The sequence below is a fragment of the Mytilus galloprovincialis genome, chromosome 9, assembly GCF_965363235.1.
Source record: "Mytilus galloprovincialis chromosome 9, xbMytGall1.hap1.1, whole genome shotgun sequence".
Taxonomy (NCBI): Eukaryota; Metazoa; Mollusca; class Bivalvia; order Mytilida; family Mytilidae; genus Mytilus; species Mytilus galloprovincialis.
In genome coordinates, this window is record NC_134846.1 from 81,681,861 (window position 1) to 81,708,839 (window position 26,979).

Below are 26,979 nucleotides of genomic sequence, written 5' to 3' on the forward strand. Positions count from 1 at the left end.
GAACCTGTATTTACAAGTTGATGAAAATTTGCATATAGGCTATTTTCTACCTCATTAAATCAAATATGTAAAAAAAATTATACCTTCATGTGCTACTTTTTGAGTAAAATGAGGTCGAAATTTTGTATATTTGCTCAAAATTCAGATTTGTGTCCGTATTTTCTTTTTCGAAAGAAAGACATAACTTTTTTGTTTTAAAAGATAAACAAAAAATGGTTTTTGTTAAATAATCGGTAATTTCTGTATTTTATAAGTATCATTAAAAATTATGCAATTTTTATTCCGAAATAACTCTATATTTATCAAATGTTCACGAATAGAGGAAAAAAACGTCATTTTTTGTTGCATGTTTATCAAAATTAAAAAAATTGCGCTATTTACAGTTTTATAAAATTTGGGTCACATAATCTCCTTTCAAAATGAAACAAATTGCTGTTTTAAAAAATAGGAGTCCATGCACTCGTTTTCAAATTAAATCAGTTTGAATGATAAAAATCAGTCGAAAAATGCATCTTTTACCGATATGTCGGAGTTTGACGTCGCGAAAATAACATTTTACGTTAGCAACGTCATTACCTTCCCTGTAACTGTATCGTATGCCCTTAAGGGCATACGATACAGTTTTGATCCTGTATTTACAAGTTCATGAAAATTTGCATACAGGCTATTTTTTACCTGATTAAATCAAATATGTAATAAAAAATATACCTTCATGTGCTACTTTTTGCGTAAAATGAGGTCGAAATTTTGTATATTTGCTCGAAATTCAGATTTGTGGCCGTAATTTCTTTTTCGGAAGAAAGACATAACTTTTTTGTTATAAAAGATAAAAACAAATTGTTTTTTGTTAAATAATCGGTAATTTCTGTATTCTGTATTTTATAAATATTTTTAAAAAATATGCATTTTTTTATTCAGAAATGACTCATATTTATCAAATGCTCATGAATTGAGGAAAAAACGTAATTTTTTACTGCTTGTTTATCACAATTAAAAAAAATCCTCTATTTACAGTTTTATAAAATTTGGGTCACATAATCTCCCTGCAAAATGAAACCAAATGCCGTTTTGAAAAAAAGGGGTCCATGAACTCGTTTTCAAATTAAATCAGTTTGAATGATAAAAATCAGTCGAAAAATGCATCTCTTCCCGATATGTCACAGTTTGACGTCGCGAAAATAACAAATTACGTTAGCAACGTCATTACCTTCCCTGTAACTGTATCGTATGCCCTTAAGTAGACGAAACGCGCGTCTGGCGTACCAAATTATAATCCTGGTACCTTTGTTAACTATCCAGAAACTCCTTTTACGGGTAAAACTGTACCACTTTTCTATGAACTTTTGTAAAAATTATATCCTAGAAGGGGAAGCCCATATGCACTACTATTTTTTTCAAATGTCAAAATTTAGGGTTGTGCGGCGTAATTTCAACATTTATATGACCCAAACTTCTAAGACTTTGAACTTATACTAAAATTCTGTACTACCCCTTCCTTCATTTTGGTCTTTCTGATAATTCAATTTAGCCGCTATATATGTGTTTTTATACTAGTAACCTTCCAAAGTTATGTATATACGAGATGAAATAAAGATCATACCCGGGAAGTTAAGTGGGTAAACAAAACAAAATACCTATCATGAATATTATATATCTCTCCAAAAGAGGCGTGGTTTGTGAAACAGCTGTATTTACAAAGTGCAATAATATACCAATCCGTTTTTACTAGGAATTTTGAACAAGTAATACTGTGTTATCTTTTTATTTTTATTTTCACTGCTTCTTTTTTCATGTCTTCTCCCAATGAAAGTAACATCAGGAGACCTCTTATTTTATTTTGATTAAAACAATGAATCATTTCTTAAAGTTATGAAGGCACTTTCATTTTGATGGTGTATAGAGGTTTTTCAAAAATTGTAAAAACGAAAATATGTATAAAATTTTAACATGGTGTTGTATGCTGATGAATTGAGATTTGTAATCACATATATACTTTCGTTATCCAGAGGCATGTTCCTGGCGATCTGACAGTACCAGATGCTTTCCAGGAGAATGTACAAATGAAACAGTAGAAACATGCTCTTGTACATCAGGATTCGGTGGTAGTCAGTGTGATACAAGTAAGAAGTTATTTCTTACAAATTGATGAAAAAACTATATGATATTGTCATTTCAGTATACAATTGTAGAACAACAATACAATATTTTGAGAAAACAAAAAAACAGTTATCCTGCAGCTAATATCATGCTATCTCCATGGCACATTGCATTTAAGTATTTCCATTATATAGATTTTTCAATTGTTACAACGCAAGATGGATGCACTTAACAGTCTGTGTAACTCATTTACATCATTTCCTTTTCGTTTCGTTTTTTAGCTCACCTGGCCCGTCCGTCGTCGTTAACTTTTACAAAAATCTTCTCCTCTGAAACTACTGGGCCAAATTAAACCAAACTTGGCCACAATCATCCTTGGGGTATCTAGTTTTAAAATTGTGTCCGTTGACCCAGCTAACTAGCCAAGATGGCCGCCATGGCTAAAAATAGAACATAGGGGTAAAATGTAGATTTTGGCTTATATCCCTGAAACCAAAGCATTTAGAGCTAAATTTCAGAGGAATCGGAGAACCCGTTGTTGGGTTGCTGCCCCTAAATTGGTAATTTTAAGGAAATTTTGCAATTTTTGGTTATTATCTTGAATATTATTATAGAAAGTTGTAAATTGTGAACAGCAATAATGTTCAGTAAAGTAAGATCTACAAATAAGTCACATGATCAAAATGGTCAATTGACCCCTTAAGGAGTTATTGCCCTTTATAGTCAATTTTCAACAATTTTTCGTAAATTTTTGTTATCTTTTACAAAAATCTTCTCCTCTGCAACTACTAAGTCAAATTTAACCAAACTTGTCCACAATCATCATTGTGGTACGTAGTTTAAAAACTGTGTTCGTCGATCCGGCCAGCCCACCAAGATGGCCGCCATGGCTAAAAATAGAACATAGGGGTAAAATATAGATTTTGGCATATACATGTAGCTCTGAAACCAAAGCATTTAGAGCAAATCTGATAAGGGTTAAAATTGTTTATTAGCTCAACATCTATCTGCCCTGAAATTTTCAGATGAATCGGACAACCGGTTGTTTGGTTACTACCCCTTAATTGGTAATTTAAATGAAATTTTGACGTTTTTGGTAATATCTTCAATATTATAAAAGATAGAGATAAACTGTAAACAGCAATAATGTTCTACAAATAAGTCAAATGACCAAAATGGTCAGTTGACCCTTCAGGAGTTATTGCCCTTTATAGTCAATTTTACAATTTTTTCTTAAATTTTTGTAATCTTTTACAAAAATCTTCTTCTTTGAAACTACTACGACAAAATGTAACCAAACTTGTCCACAATCATCATAAGAGTATCTAGTTTATAGAATATGTCCGATGACCCTACCCGGGAACCAAGATGGCAGACATGGCTAAAAATAGTACATAGGGAAAAATGCAGTTTTTGGTTTATATCTCTGAAACTGAAGCATTTAGAGCAAATCTGACTGGTGGCAAAAATGTTCATCAGATTTAGTTGTATCTGCCCTGAAATTTTCAGACAAATAGGAAAACCAGTTGTTGGGTTGCTGCCCCTCAGTTAGTAATGTTATGGAAATTTTGCAGTTTTTTGCTATTATCTTAGATATTATTATAGTATCTAATGATATCTTATACTATAAATTATGATTTAAACCTTATTTTACATGATTTCCAAAGCATCAGTAAATACAGGTGAGCGACACAGGATCTTTAGAGCCTCTAGTTTTAAACGCGTTTTTTCATTATCTATGTTAATAATTTGAAAATGAGACAATTCAGCCAATTTTTACTCAAAGTCAAATGACTTAATGCGGATAGGTAGGCAAAAAAAATGTATTTTTCTGATATCTTACTACAGACTGATGTATTCCAAATATATGGACATTGTTATTCGACAAGAGAAAGGGATATTCAAACTCATAAGTCGAAAATAAACGCCATGGATAAAAAAAGAAAAAAAGTCCAACAGATAAACAATTATATAGTAAACAAAACACAGCACAAAGAACTAAAGACTGAGCAACACGAACCGCACAAATTATACTTTTTGATCTTTTTATTTAAGTATTAAATCCGTGTTCTAAATAAACCTCCCTCTTTATAAACCCATCATATTTATAAAATGTACATATTTACACTTACCATACAGTTAAATACACCCATATGTTTGGAACATCTGATTTTTTTTTCTATACATTGCACTAAATTCGTCTCTCATCTTAACTTGTTTGATTTTTGTTCGGTTTTGTATTCATCAGTCATTAGGTTTTTATATTGTGTTTTGTAGATTGTTATTGGTCTTTTCGTCCTTTTTTTGGTTTTTGTCATGCATGGTTTTGTCGATTTCTCTTCAGATAGTGAGTTTTAATTGTTCCTTTCGGTGCCGGGCTTTGGTATCTTCCGCTTATCGTTTCCCTTATTTAAAATTAATCTAAGTTCAGGCGATTTAAAGCGCGGTATATGGCATAGACACGGGTCTCTTGTAACAGATTGTACTTTGACCTCCAATGATCTCTGTCTTTGTGTTGTTGGGTCGTTGTCTATTTGATGTATACTCTACATGTCACTGAAAGCAATTTTAACAGATTTCGTTGCAACTCGTCCGGAATAAACATGGTTTTACCTGTATTTCAAACACGATATACAATAATGGGATGTCAAGATCCTATGCTCTGCAATTTCTGAAATAATTTCTCCACTGAAAAACAAAAACAAAAACAAAAACAACCGCCCATACGAATGTACAGTGAGAGTCATTCAGCCCAAAAATCAAATAAATGGACATCAAATGGAGTCAACAGAATAATGAGTTATTGTTAGATTTTATACGTATTTGATGTGGTATAACTCAAAGAAGTGCACATGAAAATTATTTAGATAGTGGCCAGACGAGTTCGTTCTATCGAAGTTCTGGCTGTTTCCTAGTATTACTGTTAGGAAATATACTGGTGTCCCTTTGTCTAGTCTTTTTAAGTAAGTTATGGTATTTATTCCTCAGTTTAACATTTACAGTAATAGCGTTTTGGAAACTGGGGTCCTTGCAATGACCGAAGACATATGACAAAAATGAGAATGGAAACAGGGAATGCGTCACAGAAACAAAACCTGACCATAGAGCAGAAAACAGCCGGAGTCCACCAACGGGTCTTCAACACAGCGACGAAATATCGCAACCAGAGGCGGGCTGGCCCCTAAATAATAATGTTTACTAGTTCAGCGAAAATCGACGTCACACAAAACTCCGAATCATAGTAATGAACGAAAATTTAAAAAAAAAAAACATACAAGACTAACAAAGGGCAGAGGTTCCTGACTTGGGACAGGCGCAATAATGCTGTGGCGTGAAACAATGTTTTATGAGATCTCAACCCTTCCTCTATACCTCAAGCCAATGTAGAATAAACAAACACACATCAATACGAACAGTAAAATTCAGTTTAAAAAGTCCGAGACCGATGTTCGAATAGATAACAGAAGAAACTAAGCAAAATGACAATAATCAACAAAGATTAACAAAGGAGTACTAACAGTGACTACAGTCATCGATTTTCCAGCTCCAGACCTCAATTAAACTGATTGTAATATTATGTCTTCATTATATGGCAATCAAGTACAATTCATCTGGGGTTAGTATCATGCCATCATAAAATATATATATATAGCTATCACCGCGATATAGCCTTTTTGTGTTAATGCGGCGTAAAGCAAGCAACAATCAATCAATCATCAAATATACGAGAAAGACATAACCCATATCATGCGAACAACTGGTTTTGGAATAAATGTGTTTATTATTTTCAAAGACCGTATGAGTGAATCAATATCCCTTATTTAACGACCTGACAGTATCGTAAAATCCCTTCTGAATAAGTCCGTTTAAAGGTTTGGTTAGCTTTTGTGTTGAATGACGACATTTTGTGCTTTGTATAGAATATTGCCATAAAATATGGGATATGAAATATCTGAACTAAGATGTATGCACGTTGGTATACATTTACGAATTATGTCCTTGTACCAATGATAAACTTTAATAAAAGTTTTGACAAGTTTGTGATATCGAAAACCCTGGTGTAATATTTTTTCAGTAAATAAACTCATTGACATTATAGATCAGTATTACAGAGTTTTCTTTCGATGCATTTTTGACTATAGTATCAACACCAGTTCTTAATGTACTATCCTGATCACATTTAATAGTCACAGAAGAATCAGACATTCTTTTTGCTGAAATCAAGCTACACAATCCGTCCGAAGATATTGTCACAACCCCTGTGGATCCTAGTGATACAGGACAACAACCGACCAGATTCACAAACAAGAATGACCTCAATGCTGCAGAGATAGAGTTTCATGGAAAGTTTATGGCTTCTGGTACACCTCCAGCACATGACCCGAGTGGAGAAAATCACTTTGTGACCGATTTTGACTATGGAATAGTTTATGGTGAAATGAAGCTAGAATATGTTATTGGTAAATAGATTTTTATTTGTGATAAAAGATATATCAAACAGAAGAAACCTAAATGAATATAAAGGGATAAGTTAAGGTTTGTCGAATATTAACAGATATTTTTATGAGTATTTTGAAGGATATTGGATGCGGAAATAAAAAATAAAACAAGCATTTTAGTGTTTTTCAGTATGGAATTGACATTATATCAAAATATTGGAAAATTAATAGAAATATAAATTCTTTATTTACCAATTAAGAACCCTTGTGTGTTTAAAATTTCATACAAAGATAACAATCATTTTTAATGACAATTAATTTATAACACACATCATTATAGAATAATTAATAGTCAGTGCAAGCACATAAAGATAAATGTCAATGGAGGAGATACGCAATTAATATCGTAAGGATTATTTTTTTCCCTTGAAAACACATACATGTATAATGTATACCATACATATAATGTAATGTTTATTCTGAGTATTCACTTGTTCCGTTAATTGATAGCATTTGATTTGGTCTGTTATCCTGGACATTCCCTTTTTTGAATTTTCCTTGGAGGTCAGTATTTTTGTTGGACATTTTTAATTTTAAGCCTTTAATATATTGCATACTTAATTAAATATATACTAAAATTACACAGCCCGAAAAGAAGCTGATTGGACAAAAGCGTAAAGTAAATAATAATCTATGAAAAGTCCCTTAGAAACTGGACAATTTTTACCATTTTGAGGGGTATTTTTAACTATGATAGATAGAGAGAAATGACGACAGAAAAGAACTACAAGTTAATCAAAATCTCCGAAATCTTCTAAAAAGCATTTAGATCTATAGGAGTTCGTGTTCGCAAATGATAATTTTGACATGTTTAACATGTTTTGTTGGACTTATTGTTGATATTTTCAACAGTGTAAATATCAAAATATATAATACGGAGATGAGGCATGATTGCCAATGAGACAACTATCCAAAGTTCAAATAAAGTGAATGTAAGCAATTATAGGAAACCGTTTGGCCTTCAACAATGAGAAAAACGCATACCACATAGTCGGCTATAAAAGGTCCCGACGTGAAAAATATGAAACAATTCAATTGAGAAAACAAATGGCCTAATTTATTACAAAACAATTAACGAAAACAAATATGACAGACAGGAACCAACGACAAGCACTACAGGCTCCTGACTTGGGACAGGCACATAAAGAATGTGGCGTGGTTGAACATGTTTGTGAGCGCTCAACCCTCTCCTTACCTAGGATAATGGTGTAACAACACAACATAAAAACAAACTATAAAATTCAGTTTAAAAAGGCTCAACGCATCAGATTGATACACATTTATCTAAGTTATGATTGAAACTGTTATTATATTCCTTACTTGAGTTGCTGCCCTATATCACAGATCTTTAAAAACACATATCTTCATTAAAGAACAATAACATCATTTGGAATTCGACTGACGTTTTCTACTTCGTTCACTTATTTTGCTGATCATTTGTGCTGTTTATAGTCTTGCAGTAGCTACTAAAGATTTTAGCGAATTAAGGTGACAGGAGATTATCGATGTCAAAATCTCGTAAACTGCTTAAAATATAAAAGAGATAAATCAAGATACCAACAAAAAATTAGTATGTTGACAGCAAAACAACGGAGAAATATATAACTTATCAAAGATGCCATGTTGGTAAAGGAAAATAACTCTTATTATAAGTAGAAAAAGTTGAAGATCGTTTTATTGCTGATTATTATTAAATTTCACACCAGGATTGTTTTCAGTGAAACGTTTCACGCGCATGCAATTTATTGGAAGTTGATACTGGATAGTTTAAAGTGAAGGATAAACGTCAGATATATCTGACATGAATTACACATTGGGGGAACTAAATATTTAGCTTTCCGAAGTAACTGATATTACCCTTTTGTTTTATTTCGAATTCACGAGTTACTTAAAATTAGTTTAATTATTGTTTCAATGTCTTCTGCCATTGACATGTGTATGTTTTTATGATTCATTATTTTATGTATTACTTGAAACCTGTTTGTCGAAAGTATTTTACTAAATTTCTTCGTCGTTATTTAAAAATTTGTTGCTTTTCGTCATCTTAGTTGTTATCTAATCAATTAATTTGTTACTACAGCTGCTTGAATTTTTAATACTCAAATATACAAACGTTGTAGGTTCATCAAGTAATACCCATTCTTTCAACTGTCCTGGCTTGGAGGAGGATCCAATCAAAATAAATTACATATGTTCTAGGACACGTTCCAATAACAGCTCTATATCAATACCAATATTTGGCCATGGTGATAGGTGAGTAGATAAAATTGAGAATGGAAATAGGGAATGTGTTAAAGAGACAACAACCCGACCATAGAACAGATAACAGCAGAAGATCACCAACAGGTCTTCAATGCAGCGAAAAATTCCCTCACCCGGAGGCGTCCTTCAGCTGGCCCCTAAACAATTATATATACTATTTCAGTGATAACGAACGCCATACTAAACTCCAAATTGTACAAAACATAGTTTCATATAATATAGTCATTAAGGCATATAAACAACAAACACATTGCAAACCATATATATATGCGATTTAATAGTATACGAGTAGGTTGCAATCTCTTTATATAGGTATATATATAGATAATGACAAATTTAGATACATTTCGGTTACTATAAAAAATTCGTGAACAGAAATAATCCCGCCTTTTCTTGGCATGACTGACTTGATTAAGATCAAGTGTTTTTTGAAGAAAATTGCTGAAAAAAAGATAAAAAGAGGCAAACAGAAAAAGAAAAAGTATACCAAAAAAAATTATTCAAACAAACCGACCAACTTTAAGATATAAAATACTTCAGTACAATAACCACGGTTCCTCCTGCTAATATTAAACAATGGATTTTTGCAGGTTAATATTTTCAATTGAAATCAGAAATGGTGGTTATCTAACATATATCAACCGAGAATTGAATACCACAGTCAATGTTTCACTGACAGGTATGACTACAACCAGAAATTACACCGTGCAATGGGATCTAAATCCTCCTTTCTATCCTTGTTTCCAATTACTTGGCACCAATTGTACAGAGACACCAATAGATGTAGAAGACGTTACATATGAGGTTTGTTACTAAAATTCAATCGTCTTTCTTTATTTAAGATACTTTTTCGAAAAATGAATGCAAGCCAATGAATGAAACTGTAAAAAATGGTAAAATGTTGATAACTACCTCGGAATGTTTTTGAATAAATCAAAATTTTTTCTACCATTTGAAAACTGAAATTGATGCTCAGTTTTTCCAATCTGGGAAAAAATAAAAGCAATTCAGTAGTTAATGTTTACATTACTCACAGATTCAAATACCTATGATGTAGGTAGATAAACTATATCATTAAAATGTCTTTAACGATCCTGATACTGTAAAAAATAAAATAAGAGGTATATGTAAGATAAGAGTAATTAGAAGGGTACTGTGATAAACAAGGCCAGTATCACCAGTATTATGGTGTTCAACGAATGAAACATATATTAACTAGGGCGTCAATGGAATACTTCGAACAAACTGTATTAGAGGGGACCATAACAAAGTTAACAAGTAAACAGCATCACATGTTTCAACTTTCCTTAACAAGTTCTGAATTATATAACACAGGCATGTTGTAATTATACAACTAACACTGAGATATCACATAAATATCAAAACACATAATAATCGTGTAATGTAAAAAAAAAGGTACACATATTTGGTTTTCATGAAATTAAATGGTTGTTCTCAAACTGCCTGTTCATGAAAGAGTCTCCAAAGTTACGAAAAACGCACTGCAGCCAACTAGCAGAATATACATAGTGCATTCAGTAATAGCAAAAGTTTGTATGAATATGGTCCAAGTAGAAAGTATATGAAACTTTGATATAACTTAGTAAAATAAACTACTACTATAAGGGTGTTTAACGATCTTCACTTCCCTTGAGAGACTTGAACAGTCGATAAAATATATAAAACAAATCACCAGCATTTCTAAACATTTGAGCATACGCCGCAATGGAATCTTAACATTTGGTTGTGAAGGTATTGAGTAAAACTTGTTAGAAAGTTCTAATCATCATTGCGAGAATATTCATGGAAATTATACAATATTTATGGTTTCTTTTGCAGAATAGAATACCGTTTTCCTGGAAACAGTGGAATGATGATCTGGCAGATATAGAAAGATATGAATATGAAGTTTATCATTTACTACCTCATGGAAATGTTCTACGCGAAGCAGATATGCTTTTTTCATCCTTTCGAACACCAGACTCGAATCTAGAGGTAACATTATTTTACTAATATTGGCACTTTTGTATTTAACATGCAGCTGCTAATTAAATCAGAGTATTGAGATAACTTAAACGTTTGGATTCATTGAATTTCAGTCATTGCTTCAAGCCTTTAGACTATGCAGCCATTTTAACGATCAAAAGAATCATGACTTTCTACTTTCTGATATTAACGTATTCAAAAAATGGTATTTCATTGAGTCCTTTTATTCATTTTTATAATTCTTTTTTTCTCATTAAACAACGAAAATGAATAAATTCAAATAAAAGAAAGTCTAAAAGTTCGCTATACTGATTTTCAAATATTTTGTCCTCGAGCATAACTGACGAAACATTGGATGTCGTAAAGCGCATTTGGTGCAGACAAATGGTACCCCGTTTATCTTATTACAGGCACAGGGAGATGCTTCTATAATTCTATAAGTTACTATTGCAACCCCGTTGCACTGTTGAGAAAAAAGTAAAATCACAAAAACACTTAACTCCGGGGAAAATTCAAACTCAAACACATCTAACAAATGGATAACAACTGTCATATTTCTGACTTGGTACAGGCATTTTCTGATGTAGAAAATGGTGGATTGAACCTGGTTTTATAGCGCTAAACCTCTCACTTGTATGACAGTTGCATCAAATTCCAATATATTGACAACGATGTGTGAACAAGACAAACAGACAAAATATGTAAAAATGTCAAAATAGGGGTAAAATGATTTTATCTCATGCACATAAAGATATAAATTGAATATCAATACAAATACATTGATTTAATCTTCATGCGTATTGTAAGAAAGAAGGAAAACAGTATATGTATGGTGTATCAAATGAGAACATCGTTTTTTTTCCCAGAGTAGTTTAAATGTTACAACACCAGGAATGTATTCCATTTTACTGACCGCCTTTGATAAAGCCGGAAATTATAAATCTACCAGATCTTTATTCCTTTTCGACAACCAGTCATTTGTTGAAACAACACCTGGTACCAGAACGACTGTCATTGAGAGCACATTAGAATCAAACTATACTTGGGTAGTATTTGATACTAGTCCTTTGAATGTGACATGGGCTGGGCGGTTTATGAATGAAAGACACGATGTTTACAAATGGCTGAATGAAATAGATACCAATAAACATGTTGACCATGATTATGATGATAGGTTTGGACGAAGAACTGTACAATGGTTTCCCAATGTAAAAGGTACATTATTTTGTTATCAGTGATATTAAAAGTCATCTGCAAGGAAATACAGTAGCCAATATAAATCATTCGGTGCTGACATTGATACCGATACTTTTTTTACTTTATCAGGCTGCTGTTTTATATATAGATAAGAACCAACCCTCGAAAATATCGTCTACTGATGATATTGTCTCACACAATTTTTTTTTTATCTCAATAACTATTAGTCATAGCTTACACAATGAGTCAAAATAAAATGTCTTTTTTCCTTGAAAAATACGTGTTTCTTTGAATAATCTTCTGTTCTATGTTATTTTGTTGATATCAAAAGGATTTTTTTGGGGTCTTTTTTGGACTAGGAAACATTAAGCTTGATAAAAAAGTTAGACAACAAAACTTTTGTTTTATATTTATTAATGTCTATTCATCAAGTTGATACATTTTTTTTTATCTCAGAACAACCTGCCAAATCGTACCCTTGCTAAATTTACTTATTTTATTTTAAGGATTTTTTAAATTTAATAAGCATTTTTATCAATGTTTGAAAAAGATTTTTCTTCTCAATATACACTTTATTCTTTTCTAGGCATTGTAAGATTTGACATCAACTATACTGTTACTGGAACGAATATTGAATCATCAATTGGTTACACAGAAGTTCAAGAAACATTAAGGGAAGCATCGCTACTCAATATATCCTGGGATGATGGAGATAAACTTGATATCAGCGTAAAAGCTACTGACATTATTGGAAAATATACTGAGGATAAGATAACGATTTACAAGGATACTTCTTATCCAGCTATTGAAAATCTTTGGTTGTCGTACGGTAACAAATCAGAACTATTCGTGCATCGTCAACAAGATCTGACATCTATGACGTGAGTTTTACATTTGCAATATGTTACCTGAAAAACAAGTAGTGCGTTTCTTATAACTTTTCAAAAGAGTGCTTACACATTTTGTTACTCCGCGAGAAAAAGCACTTTATTCTAAAGGTAGTATATAGTATATCTCGCTCTCATTGTTATTTGATTTATTATTCTGAATGTTGCAATTATATGTTTTTTTTCAATTATTGATTTATACACAGGCAAAATTGCAACGCATGTAAACGCATGTTTACCAGGAATTTGCCGTACGTTTCTAAACATATCAGAAACGCATGTTTGGAGCACCGTACGTTAAACGCATGTTTGGAGAACATATTGTTTACATGCGTTTATGGGAAACATGCGTTTGAAAACACATGGTAAACGGATGTTTATGTGAAACATGCGTTTGAAAACACATGATAAACGCATGTTCATGGTAACCATATGTTTGAGAACATATGGTAAACAGATGATCATAAACCGTATGGTAAACATATGTTTGAATCATGGTTGCTTTACTTCCAGTTGCAGGTCAGATGCATATTCAGGCCATATGATCATGATAATCAGAAATGAGCTCCAACCCTAATTTGTATAAGACTGACACCCTAACTCACAAAGTAACAGTTTGCAGGAAGATATGTCACCCAACCTGGACACAAAATTCTGACTATGTGTTGATTCAGTCTTTGCTCTTACTTCTTAATGTTTTTTGCCTAGCAAAGCAGCTTATACCAGTTTTCAAGTCTTTGCATTGACTCGGTCCCTGTTTGAACCTTTAATAACCTCCTGCACCCAAGGCAAGCACTTTCAGACTAACTGAGGTGTTCTAATAACATGTAGGATATATGAACAAAACTTGTCCTGACGTGAATTATACTTTTGAAATAAAACTTTCATGGTATCAATTCTATTGCATCATATGAGCATTTCGTCTGAATCTACAGCTATACAGTTTGCACTTTGACATGGTTTTTATGCCCCACCTACGATGGTAGAGGGGCATTATGTATTCTGGTCTGTGCGTCCGGTCGTCCGTCCGTCTGTCCGTTCGTTCGTCTGTCCGTTCGTTCGTTCGTCCGTCTGTTCGTTCGTCCGTCTGTCCCGCTTCAGGTTAAAGTTTTTGGTCAAGGTAGTTTTTGATTAAGTTGAAGTCCAATCAACTTGAAACTTAGTACACATGTTCCTTATGATATGATCGTTCTAATTTTAAAGCCAAATTAAACTTTTGACCCCAATTTCACGAACATAGAAAATGAAAGTGCATGTTTCAGGTTAATGTTTTTGGTCAAGGTAGTTTTTGATGAAGTTGAAGTCCAATCAACTTGAAACTTAGTGATATTATATCTTTCTAATTTTAATGCCTAATTATATTTTTTATCCAGTGGGGCATCCGTGTACTTTGGACACACTCTTGTTTTAAGGATTTTTTAAGAGCGCTTACAAGTTATATCATTAAGATGAGAACCCCTTAACCATCCCATCAGTTTAAAATTAAACCAATTTCTATACATTGTACATGCATGTTTTCTTAAAATGGCATGATTGATAATAAATTCTCATCTTTGGTAACAGAATATATTTTAGAAATTTGTTATTAGTATAATAAAATGTAACACAAGTTAAAGTCTTTCTTCATCTTTTTTTTCTTCTTTAAACAGTTTCTTTCCATGGCAGATTCTGAAATAAACGCAAGATGCAAAGTTTATTATAACAGCCACTATCAATATATCTTGATTTTAAAACAAGCAAAATAATGAAATTAAGGTTAATATTATATTACTTTCAGTGTTACATGAACATCTGTATATTTACAAGCATTCTGTCAGTATTGCATTACAATATATAGTTCCCTACCAGTTAAATTTCATTGTATTGGAACAAATTTCTAACTTTATTTATAACTTGTCATGGTGTAAACTATATAACAAATATTAAATCAATATCTTCAAGAATGATTAAAAAAAGTGTTAAAAATTAATTATTTAAGTGAATTTTGTAAGACCAAGGACCATTATTATGCTCAAAACCATTAAAACAGAACAAAATTTAAACTGGATCTGTAACTTGTCATGATAAAACAATATCATATCAATATCTTCAAGCTTCTTTAGTTTTCTATGTTGTGTCATGTGTACTATTGTTTTTCTGTTTGTCTTTTTCATTTTTAGCCATGGCGTTGTCAGTTTGTTTTAGATTTATGAGTTTGACTGTCCCTTTGGTATCTTTCGTTCCTCTTTCAAGCATGAAGAAACAAGAATGTGTCCATAGACTAGTTCATGGATGCCCCACTTGCACTATCATTTTCTTTGTTCAGTGGACCATGAAATTGGGAACAAAACTATAATTTGGCATTAAATTTAGACAGATCATATCATTGGACTTCAACTTCATCAAAAACTACCAAAACCAAACATTTTAACCTGAAGAAAGACAGACAGAGAAACTGACGCACAAACCGAAAAACAACATGCCCATAAATGGGGCATAAAAAAGTGTGAAAAACTGGATGGACAGACCATAGGAAGGGAACTAAAAACCATTGAAAATCACATAATATCAGAATACATATTAAAACAGTTACCTTTTTCCTTTTCAAATAACTCATTATAATTAATAAAGGAAACAATTTCTGTTTGCATCCTCCACTGTCACCTTTCTCTAGTTTTAATTGTTTGATATACTATACATGTCATTTTTGAAGCATATATGTACATGTGAATGTGTTTTGTCCAACTAATATAAACTTCCTGATAATCCAAATTACTAAAAAATTATGTTTTAAATTCTATTACTTTTTTGTTGTTGAGGACAAAGAATTCAAAAGTAACATTGTAATTCCACATGTATGATTCTGCACCGCGAAAGTAACATTGTAATTCCACATGTATGATTCTGCACTGCGAAAGTAACATTGTAATTCCACATGTATGATTCTGCACCGCGAATGTCGTGCTGATGTGCAATGGGTTAACGCAGTGGTGCAAATTTTGATTAAGCCGAAGTGAGATGATGGCATTGTGACACTTTCATATTGATATTTTTGCTGAATTGCTAAGGTGGTAATGTTGAATTTGTTTATCATATTTTCTATGTTATTTTTTTAATGTTTACATGTGAATTTGGTCAAGGAAAATCCTGTTTACCACCCACTTCATTTAGTGGTGATATAATTTGATTGGTTGAGGTCACAACTTAATAAAACATTCATAAATATATATATTCTTTATAACATTGTATAACATAATACCTTGTCTTAACTTGCTCATGCTGGTGTCTATGTACTGTGTCTGTAATATCACTAATATGTTCCATTTCTCCCAAAAGTCCAAAAAAGCTCAACTTCATCAGGCCCATTGACATTTAGCTTGTTTTTGTGGAGAAATGGCCTCTGAAATTAAAACAATTAAAACATTGATTTTATTACAATTTACTGATTTAAGGATTATGTACCTATGTTTAGTAAACCAGATGCTCCACAGGGCGCAGCTTTATACGACCGCAGAGGTTGAACCCTGAACAGTTGGGGCAAGTATGGACACAACATTTAAGCTTGATACAGCTCTGAATTTGGATTGTGATTAAACAGTTGACGCAACATAGGTTTCTGACACAGAATGAATGTGGTCTAAGAACTTAAACTTAAAAACTTAAAATGTTTAAATTGAATTTATCTATTATGGTCCAATATCCAAAATCTAAATACATGGTTAGATTCAGCATATCATAGAACCCCAAGAATTAAATTTTTGATGAAATCAAATAATGTTCAATTTTAGACCCTGTAGACCTCAATGTGAACCAATTTGATAACCGGGCCCAAATATTAAATATCTAAATACATGGTTAGATTTAGCATATTGAAGAACCCCATATATTCAATTTTTTGTTGAAATCAAACAAAGTTTAATTTTGGACCCCGATTTGGACCAACTTGAAAACTGGGCCCATAATCAAAAATCTACGTACATGTTTAGATTCAGAAAATCTAAGAACCCAAAGAAATCAATTTTTGTTAAAATCAAACTAAGTTAAATTTTGGACCTTTATGTAGACCAAATTTGCAGAAACATGATAAAAGGAAGTTATATTTTATGATACATGTAACTAGCGAAATTGCCTCACTTTGACATTTCAAAATAAGACCAACAGATTTGCCCTAAAAAATATGACTTTACAAAAAGCATTTCATTATTTTAATGTTCTTCTGCATCATTCCAAATCAATATGACCAATACGACAGTTTTATGAATGAAAGTGGTTGTGTTGCATCTCTGATTTTGTTATGATTTATAAATAAATTAATGCCAATCTTTGGGCAATAAACATGATATTAAGGAATTTGAAGTTATACAAAGATGTCAAATTTGGTCAGTGGAAATCATACATTAACCTATGGATATTTTTTTTTTTTTTTTTTATGTTATATGTACATTAGATATAGGAAGATGTAGTATGAGTGCCAATGAGACAACTCTCCATCCAAGTAACAGTTTATAAAAGTAAACCATTATAGGTCAAGGTACGGCCTTTAACACAGAGCCTTGGCTCACACCGAACAGCAAGAATATATGTATCACGATTTTGTGCTGTATTCGTGTCAATTCTGACTTTAATACACCTATAGGTAATAAAATTGAGAATGGAAATGGGGAATATCTATACATTAAATTATTTACATGTCTATCAAACCATCTAATGCCCAAATTATTTAATTTCTATAGAATTACAGCCACACGATTAATGATCTGCCTTTCCACGATGAAAATGACCCGAAAAAAATAGTATACATTTTAATAACATAGCATCCCCCTTTTATAAAGTGACTTGTATATTTATTTCGTAAACCGTAAAAATTCTTTTGTGTCTGGCTTCATGCATTTAGTAATATTTCTTTTGTAACTGGATAATGATTGTTTTGGCTTATATAAGATTATGAGTGAGTTTTATTTGGATCCGAGCGTCACTGATGAGTCTTTTGTAGACGAAACGTGCGTCTGGCGTATATACAAAATTTAGTCCTGGTATCTATGATGAGTTTTTTTACCACTGGGTCGATGCCGCTGCTGGTGGAGATTTATTTCCCCGAGGGTATCACCAGCCCAGTAGTCAGCAATTTTGTGCTGACATGAATTATCATTGATATGGTTATATTTATAAATTAACTGTTTACAAAATTTTGAATTTTTGAAATACTAAGGCTTTTCTACCTCAGGCATAGAATACCTTAGCTGTAATTTACAAAACTTTAAGGAATGTTGGTCCTCAATGCTCTTTAACTTCGTACTTTAGTTGCCCTTTTTAACATTTTTGGATTCGAGCGTCACTGATGAGTCTTTTGTAGACGAAACGCGTGTCTGGCGTATATACAAAATTTAGTCATGAAAAAGCGACCCTGTTCTTACAAGCAGGACATGAAAAAGGAACTGATACCCTATTCTAACCAGCAGGGCATGAAACAGCGACCCTATTTTTTGGCATATTTGTAATATAAAAATATAGGAAGTAACCCCCCCCCCCCCTTTTCCCAGATAAAAACATACCATTCATATGTCGGATAGTGTTGTTTTATGATATTTTATGATATAAACTCAACATACTCAATGGATCTAAAACTTGAAGTACATGTAGGAAAAATCATGTAGTATGGAAGATGTCTTTACAGAGTATGGACGATGTGCATGGTGTGGTGGTATATGGCTGACACACTGACAGAGATAATTTAATGCTTACATCTTTCTGCTTATCCATTTAAAAAATGTGAATGATAAATTTATTTTTACCTTTCTTTGTGCTTTCCAAGTCACCCATCAAAACAAAAACACTTTCGTTGCGTTAGACTTTCATATCAATCGTTCCCCGGTTTCTTCCAGTTAATCTACAAGATATCTATTTCCATTTATTTGTTTATCGGTTTGACCATCAGTTTGAACAACCAGAGTTATTTAAACCATATATCTCTCACTCTGTCCATTCTTGCAGTTGGTTAAAATTGAAACCTCCATCCGCAGCTCACTCCAGCTCGTGAGCGTCCATGGTATTGCGTCATAGTATACAAAATGGTAACGGTAAAAATTCCGGGTTTGCGTACTCTCGTACATTTTGTATACGTATATATATAAATAAAATAAAGAAAGGAAAGGGGAGAGTAAAACAACAAAAGATAGAATAAAGAACAATTGAGAATCATGGGGGTTCTGAACTTCAACTTCTAAATTATAAAGACTGAATATTGTAATTATTGAAAGCTGAGACTACTTACTATAACATTTATAGTAGTCTCAGTTGAAAGTAAAGGACACATTATAAATGAAGAAACAGAGAAAATGTTAATGGTCTGAAAATTAAAGATATAAAGGACCCCCATCCATAACCTTATATTTATCTTTATTCAATTAGTTTGTTACATTTCTTTTTTGTTTTGTTTAAGTGGTAGTAGTTTGCTAAAGTTGTCATAATTGTCGACAGTGTTTGAGTTGGGCGAGTTGTATAGAAAAGAGAAATTGAGAAGAACGTTTATTCCCAAGAATTACAACTGTTCTAGTAGCATGTTTTGACAGATTAGAGGGACATAATTTAGTAACTATTGTTTGTCATGATTTTAACATGTTAAAATGCTTCTTTCCACTAATTCTAATGAGCCTCATTGAACAAGACAGAAACTACCTCAGACAATCTGACACTTACTAAGGGAAGACCATTTAACTTAAAAAAAAGGGGGGTATGTTTTTTCAACAACAAAAAAAACTGACCCCCAATTTGATGAAAAAAAATATATTCTGGTCATGCAGATGACAAAAATACTATTCTGAATGTAGATTTCCAACATACCTTATAGTGTTTAATTTTGACAAAATAATTTGATTGATAGCGTCGAAAAACTAAATAAATTTGTTCACCCTTTGTGCGAAAAAAAATTCTGAGTCAGAAAAAAAATCTACCCCCCCTTTATTTGAAGTTTAATTCTTGCCCACTTAATATAAGTAATATAAAATATGTGTTTTTGAACATCAATATGTTTATAGAGTATTACTCACAACATACGTTAACAACCTGTTTTTAAACATATGTTTACCAGGTGTTACTCAAAACATGCGTTTACCAGGTGTTTTTCCAAACATATGTAAACCACATGTTTTCAAACACATGTTTCTTAAAACATATGGTAAATATATGGTCAAACGTATGTTTCTCATGTGTTTTGTAAACATGTGTTTCACATGCGTTCATCAACGCATGTTTACCACATGTTTTTCAAACATATGGGAAACGCATGGTTTCAAACACATGTTTACCACCTGTTACTCAAAACACATGGTAAACATATGGTGAAACGCATGTTTACCATACGTTTTCAAAAACACCTTGTAAACATGCGTTGCATTTTTGCCTGTGTAAGAGTAAATATTGTAACCCCCTGGAATTGTCTAAGATTGAAATTTTGAACACATCGTAATGAAAAATAACTTGAATTTCACAATGAGCCATGATCATTTTTATTCAATCAATATTGGTTTAATAGTTTGGCAAAATATGAAGTTTTATGATGTAAGACTATTTGTATTCTTTTCGATTCAATTATTCTGTTTTAGTTGGGTATTTTTGTACCAAAGAGAGAGAGAGAACAATTTTTAGAACTACTTTTTTTTTTATAGAATTTTCTGTATTTTACTGTTCTTTTTTTCAGATTTGAATGGGACACGTTTGATTATCATAGTGGAATATACAGTGTCCATTGGAAATTGTTTGATAATTACACAGGGTCTGATATGATACATGGTAGTTCACATTTACAGGCACAGGGAGATGCTTCTGTAATTATACGTCATGACAAATATGTATTTCATTTTTCATCTTTTAGTTTATATTCGGATTTTTATGAAATCTAGAAATTGAACGTAGGTTGAGAAAACACTATGACGAAAGGCATTCCATTCTTTTTATGTCTATTCTGATTTATTACTTTTACGTGTATAATCTTTACAAACTTTGGAGACTGTACACGTACTTTTTATTGTTTTGTATTTTCGGAAATAGCATAATATAAATTTTTGTAAAATTTTGAAATAAATCATAATGATAAGTAAAAATAATGATACATTGATTCATGCCTTTGTAAAGCTGTTATTCATCACTATCTATGTTAAATGTTTTAATAAAGACAACGCTCTTTTGTAGAATTTATCATATTGTGAAAATAAATATAAAAATTCTCCACGTGGGTCTGACTGTTACTGTACATTACATCATGGATGTTTCCATCGACATTTTCATGTTAAACCAGAAATAGTCAATGGATCTGGTCTAACACCTGGCAAGGACAAAGGCTTACATGATTCTGACTACTTTATTAAAATAACAGTCGTTAACAAAGCAATGCTCAAGTCAATTCTAACAAAAAAGGTATGTAAAATAGTATATACTTGAAATGACATTGTGTGCACATTTACCAACCTTTTACCAAAAATTATGCGACTAAATTAATTAAGATGAAGTATAAACATGTAACGGGAATACAAATGGTTAAGTAATTGCAATTTTATTATATGTCTCGAATATCATATTTGAATAGTAAGCTGGTGTACTGTTTAAATTGTCACCTTTTGTTTCGACATTTGTCGAATTCTCTTTTTTCAACTTGCAGATTTAAAAAAATTTCAATGCACATGCCTTAAAGAATAATGTATATGCATAACAGTAATCACACGCTGATTAGTTTTGATCGTGCTTATTGGACTTTCCATAATCCTACTTCATCTTTTATGTTCTTGAGGACAAAAAGACATATTCAGCATAACAATGTAAGCATTCTGTTTAGATTGGTATATGTCATTTTAATAACTAGATATTATCCTATGATGGTTTACTTTTATAAATTGTGACTTGGATGGAGAGTTGTCCCATTGGCACTCATACCCCATCTACTTATATCTTTTATTATCTGTTTTGAAATTATTGCAGATAACAATAGACATAAGCCCTCCACAATCGGGAAGTGTTCATGACGGATTGCCTGGAACCCCAGAAGTAGATTATCAGCAAGACCTTAACATGAATTTCTATTGGTATGGGTTCTTTGACCCTGAAAGTGGAATAAAATATTACAAATATATTGTTGCAAATGATTGCTGGACAAAACAAAACTTAATGTCGAGCAAAGAGGTAAATATATGAATCTTTATATCAAAATAAAGTAATATAAAAATACTACAACTATCTATCATAGTCCAAATGACAACGAGGCAATTATCAATGAAATATTTATCTTACATTTTATATATTATGCTACATAAATTTTAAAGCTCACAGTTTTAATATCATTTGTAACACCAATATTTAAAAATTTTAGTCCAAATGAATATGAACAGGCTTTCAAACTTTATCTCTAGAAACGGTAATGGCAAATGGTTTATAAATTCGTTCCGGCAAAACAAAAAGGAGTTATCATATGAAACATGTTTGACTACTTAGTCCGATAAAACATTGAAAAGTCTTGTGAAAAGTTAAGTCAGCACACATTAAATGGAATATAATAATACGATTATGATTATAGTGCACACTGAAATATAATTAAAAAAAAAGCATAAACAAAACAAATATAACTACACATCCTTCGACAATCACAAGCTGATTGTCAGTAAATTCATAAAGGATTTGAACTAGAATTTTTGTGAAACAATTTTACATAAATTTGGCTGTTAGTTTTCTCGTTTGAATTGTTTTACATTTGTAATTTAGGGGCATTTATAGCTGAATATGCACGCGGTATGGGCTTTGCTTTGTTCATTGTTGAAGGCCGATCGGTGACCTATAATTGTTAATATTTTTTTCATTTGGTCTCTTGTGCTTTAATTTAAATAACAGGCAAAACAGGACCTTTTAAACTATAACAGGTTAAATGGATCAATATAAAAAATAAAAATTTGCTTGTTTGTTTATGTTTTATTGCATAGGGAAGAGAAACATACGAAACAACTACAAGTTATAATGCCACAAAGGAAGGGAAATATCAAATGACTGTAATGGCTGTGAATAGTGCAAACGAACCCTCCGAAGCTGTTTGTAGCGATGGTGTTACTATAATAACAGAGAAACCAAATGTGAAGAATGTTTTAATACACGGAGTTAAAACAGCTCCTAGGATTGTTACTGATTCCAACAATACCATGTGGATTATAAGACAAAATTTAACAAGAGGTTTTATAAATGAAACTACGTGGATAAAGTAAGAAAACTTGAAGAAGTTTTTATAAATGATAAATAGCATTTCCACTCCTTTTTTCTAACTCCGACTTTTTTTATACAATGTTTGTCTTCTACTACTAGTTCCTATGAATATCATTTTACATTCCGAAGGTGCTAATTCGGTAATAAAAAACGGATGTTATTGAATGTGTTCTACATTGTAAGTAAAGGTATATGACTTATAGAAAATGAAGAGATAAAAATAAATGTATCCACTCGGTTCTTAGTGCTCTTTGATTTGAACGTGGATATCTGAATCTAATCTGAATGTGAATCTTAGAATCAATAGAGGAATATTGAAACGATGATGTTCATAAAAATTACAATTTTATTCAGATTCCAACGTCTCTCGAATTGCTAGTAAGTTTGTTATGTTTTTGGTTTCAGTACTACTAATATCATATCCGTTGAAGACATTGAGCTGTTTCCGGAAGTTGAAAGAACAGCATCAGATGTAGATATTTTCCAAGCATCCGCCATGAATTCCTTGTTTGTTTTTGTTTTACAAAGAACAGAACAGGTACACGCGTTATTTAAATTGTGAATGAATATATCAATACTTGTAAAAGTTTTACACTTTATACAGTTTTAGTGTCAAAACGATTTTCTGGATTAAAATTCAACAGGTAGACTTAAACATTTAAAAGCCTGGGATGTTAGAAAACATAGACCATAAAGATCTACATAACCAAAAAGACATAAAGAGGAGGTAGAGAAAAAAATCTTGTGTGCTTAAAATAGGTATAAAAAATTAATTCGTTGTGTTTATAATGTTAATGCAATGAATGAACCATCGCATTAATATTTACTGACTTTAGTAATTGTTGACAATAACACTATATTATTTATTTATGTATTTCTCTGTCCTGCGTGATCTGAGTTGCCATATAAGCGGGATGTTTGGCTAGCCATAAATTCAGGTTCAACCCATCATTTTTCTTAAAATGTCCTGTACCAGATTTGAAAGTATCGCAGTTTTTCAAATAGTCCGTTTTATGTATGTTACAGTTAAATTGATTTATGGCATTGGTATACTACTATTGCCTTTGTTAAGCCTGTTAATACCTTTCGGGTATTAGCGACAAAATTTACCGATCTTGATCTTGATAACACATAATCATAGAGCCCGTCAAAAATAAATCGGAAGATAGAGCAACCTTTTATCTTTATACCCCTAGGGGCATTATGTTTTTTGGTCGGTGCGTCTGTTCGTCCGTCCGTTCTTCCGTCTTTTCCTCTTCATATAAAAGCTTTTAGTCAAGGTAGTTTATATAAAGTTTAAACTGAGTAAAAGAGGGACGAAAGATACCAGAGAGACAGTGAAACTCATAGTAAGCATGTTTCCTATGATATGATCTTTCAAATTTTAATGCCAAATTAGAGTGTTGACCACAATTTCACGATCCACTGAATATAACAAATGATAGTGCGAGTGGAGCTTCCGTGTTCTATGGACACATTCCTTTTTTTCTTATACTTTCAATTTGTTTAAAGCTAATTTATCTTTGTCATAATGATTGGTTTTTAAATGATTTTATACCAATTAACACTTCTTGACTTCCACGTTTCTTAAATATTTTTTTTTAATCATGGGTGAAAGAAAAAGTAAACAAACGTGGACGTTTGAAAGTGTTAATTTGTGTCTTTGAAGACAATAATAGGATTATATAAAAATATTTGATTAGCGAGAAGAAAAGAAATAGATTTTTAATCTGTATGCAATACAGGTTTCACTCTTTATTTCTAGCTTAACATAACATGGGATTCAAATATTGAAGAATATATTTACGACTATTACATTGGCCTATCGTCAACTAACGACAACCCAGCTCCGGATTTGTTACCGTTTCGTTCAACAAAGCACCATTCACACTTCAGACTTAACCACCCTGATCTCACAGAAGGAACACTGTTTTACGTCATTATAAAATCAGTTAGCAAAGCTAACGTCGAAGGCATTCAGGTAAATACCTCGAAAAAAAATATAATTATTTAATTGTTGTACTTATTGTTTTCAAATTTTGCAAAATACCCGTATACTTTTGTCCGTTATTTTATGTCGAAACGTTTACACAAGTGAAATGAATTTATTGTGTATGTCACAAGGTGCCAAAAAATCAAATCCTTCGATCTTGAAATGGGTGCATTCAACTATCATGCGCAGAGAGTTGTCTTTTCAATTTATATGCACTAATCTATTGATTGCGCTCAGATTAAAACCAAGAGAAGAAAAATGGTTTTCAAAGTTACACTCTATGTCCATTGTCATATGGCATACATCTGTTATTTTGTAAACACTCGGGTAGAAATATTGACAAGTATAATCGTTTTCCATGCTGAAATGTATAGAACAAAAGAAATACAAATATTTTTGAAATGTTGATACAATTTGTGTGGAAATAGAATTCAATCATTTCTGTTTTTCTATCCATACAGAGTTATGGACCAATAATAATTGATGAAACACCCCCAACGTTCACTGGTTCTCTTATTGACCTGAAGTTTGAAGATAGTACACTAATAGCTAATTGGTCCAGGACAGCATTTACAGATTATGAAGATCCTTATCCGCTTCATTATCAGTTTGCATTAGGTAACATTTGAACATTTTAAAAGGTTCTATCACCAAAAATGAAATTAGTAAACATGAATCATAGTAAAGATTTAAACAAAGCATATGAAAATGACACGCCAAGGATTGAAACAATTTTAAAAGTTTCGACAATTTGTTATTCTTGAGTGTTCTTTTTAATTGTGTAATATCAGAATGCAAGTTTTAATTGATTTGATAAAAAAATATTAAGAAATATTTATAATTTTATGATATATTATATATATCTATATATTATATAAAGTCTTTTTTTGCTTGATATCGTGCTCTTTTAATTTCTATATTGAAAGATTTGTCATATAGGGCATGTGGCAGGAAAAACAGATGTATTCCATTACCAACCACTACTTTACAGCAAAACATGTATTAAGACACAACCACCTGAATGTGTGGCAATTGACACATCAACTCTGGACTGGTCATTACATGGACATCATGATTATTATGTTACCATCAAAGTAACTAATGTAGCTGGTTTATCATCAACACAAACATCAGTAGTGTATACACACGACACCCAACTTCCGTCGCCGGGTATAGTCTACGACATTAATCCGATCAGTGTGAAAAGTCGTGCATTGCAGGTATGGCCTTTTTGTAGGTGTTATACCACCATTGATTTCCCCTATTAGTCTTATTTAAACTTGCACTTTTCAAAAAGTTGTACAGAATTTATCTTTGTTTCAAATAAAGAAATACTTGGCATGAGTAAATTTTTATCCTGTGCAGTACTATAGAAAAAATTTCACATAACATTTCATTGCATATACGAAAATAACCATCACTGGAAGTTAACCAATCAAATTTCTCCCCTTATTTAACCTGTGTACAATCTTAAGTAACCATGTAACCTCAAGTTTACAAAATATTCTATAGAAACCCAAAATGAAAAATAATGGTGCTTTGAAATAACCAAGACATATGTTTATGAAACAGAAATGTTTTACTGCAATAAAATGTAGGATTAATTACCTATAACTGTCAAATTCAAGGTAATATTTTTTTCGACCTATTTTCGTATACAACAGGATGTGACGTACCATGATTTGTTGGTATTACACCTTGTAAGCTATCGGATACTTAAAACAATTTCAAATATTTCTTGTACGTAATTCAAGTTTCATTCCACGTTAACGTTACCTTTTCATTTATATGAACGTGACTAATATATCATTTAACCAAACTATGAAATGGCACACCCTTACAA

At 31.9% G+C, this 26,979-nt stretch overlaps 2 protein-coding genes and 1 long non-coding RNA gene across 3 annotated transcripts in view; 2 read left to right on the plus strand and 1 right to left on the minus strand.

Annotated features, from left to right (window-relative positions):
- The first annotated feature begins 9,454 nt into the window (after window positions 1-9,454).
- Window positions 9,455-23,705, plus strand: LOC143046855 (uncharacterized). The gene is made up of 9 exons (XM_076219917.1): window positions 9,455-9,662; window positions 10,698-10,853; window positions 11,711-12,059; window positions 12,628-12,922; window positions 20,604-20,730; window positions 21,095-21,319; window positions 21,878-22,078; window positions 22,870-23,141; window positions 23,549-23,705. The coding sequence occupies exons 1-9, from the start codon at window positions 9,540-9,542 to the stop codon at window positions 23,703-23,705; spliced, it is 1,905 nt and encodes a 634-aa protein (XP_076076032.1). The 5' UTR covers window positions 9,455-9,539.
- LOC143047074 (uncharacterized) lies at window positions 14,483-18,955 on the minus strand. Its single transcript, XR_012969395.1, has 3 exons — window positions 18,700-18,955; window positions 16,167-16,307; window positions 14,483-14,596 (listed from the first exon to the last, which is right to left on the minus strand). It is a non-coding gene; the product is annotated as an uncharacterized LOC143047074 (long non-coding RNA).
- A 1,207-nt stretch (window positions 23,706-24,912) lies between the features above and the next one.
- Window positions 24,913-26,979, plus strand: part of LOC143046127 (uncharacterized) — a 38,233-nt gene continuing 36,166 nt past the window's right edge. Inside the window, exons 1-3 of the mRNA XM_076219127.1 lie at window positions 24,913-25,124; window positions 25,598-25,754; window positions 26,076-26,356. The gene's annotated coding sequence lies outside the window, so the exon portion shown is untranslated. The remainder of the gene's footprint in view (window positions 25,125-25,597; window positions 25,755-26,075; window positions 26,357-26,979) is intronic.

What these genes read in the sequence shown, in the direction of transcription:
- LOC143046855 (XM_076219917.1), top strand. Translation starts at nt 9,540, where the DNA reads ATGACTACAACCAGAAATTACACCGTGCAATGGGATCTAAATCCTCCT. An exon ending in ATGGTTTCCCAATGTAAAAG is followed by an intron (nt 12,060 to 12,627) that starts GTACATTATTTT and finishes ATTCTTTTCTAG; the next exon opens with GCATTGTAAGATTTGACATC. An exon ending in AGTCAATTCTAACAAAAAAG is followed by an intron (nt 21,320 to 21,877) that starts GTATGTAAAATA and finishes AAATTATTGCAG; the next exon opens with ATAACAATAGACATAAGCCC.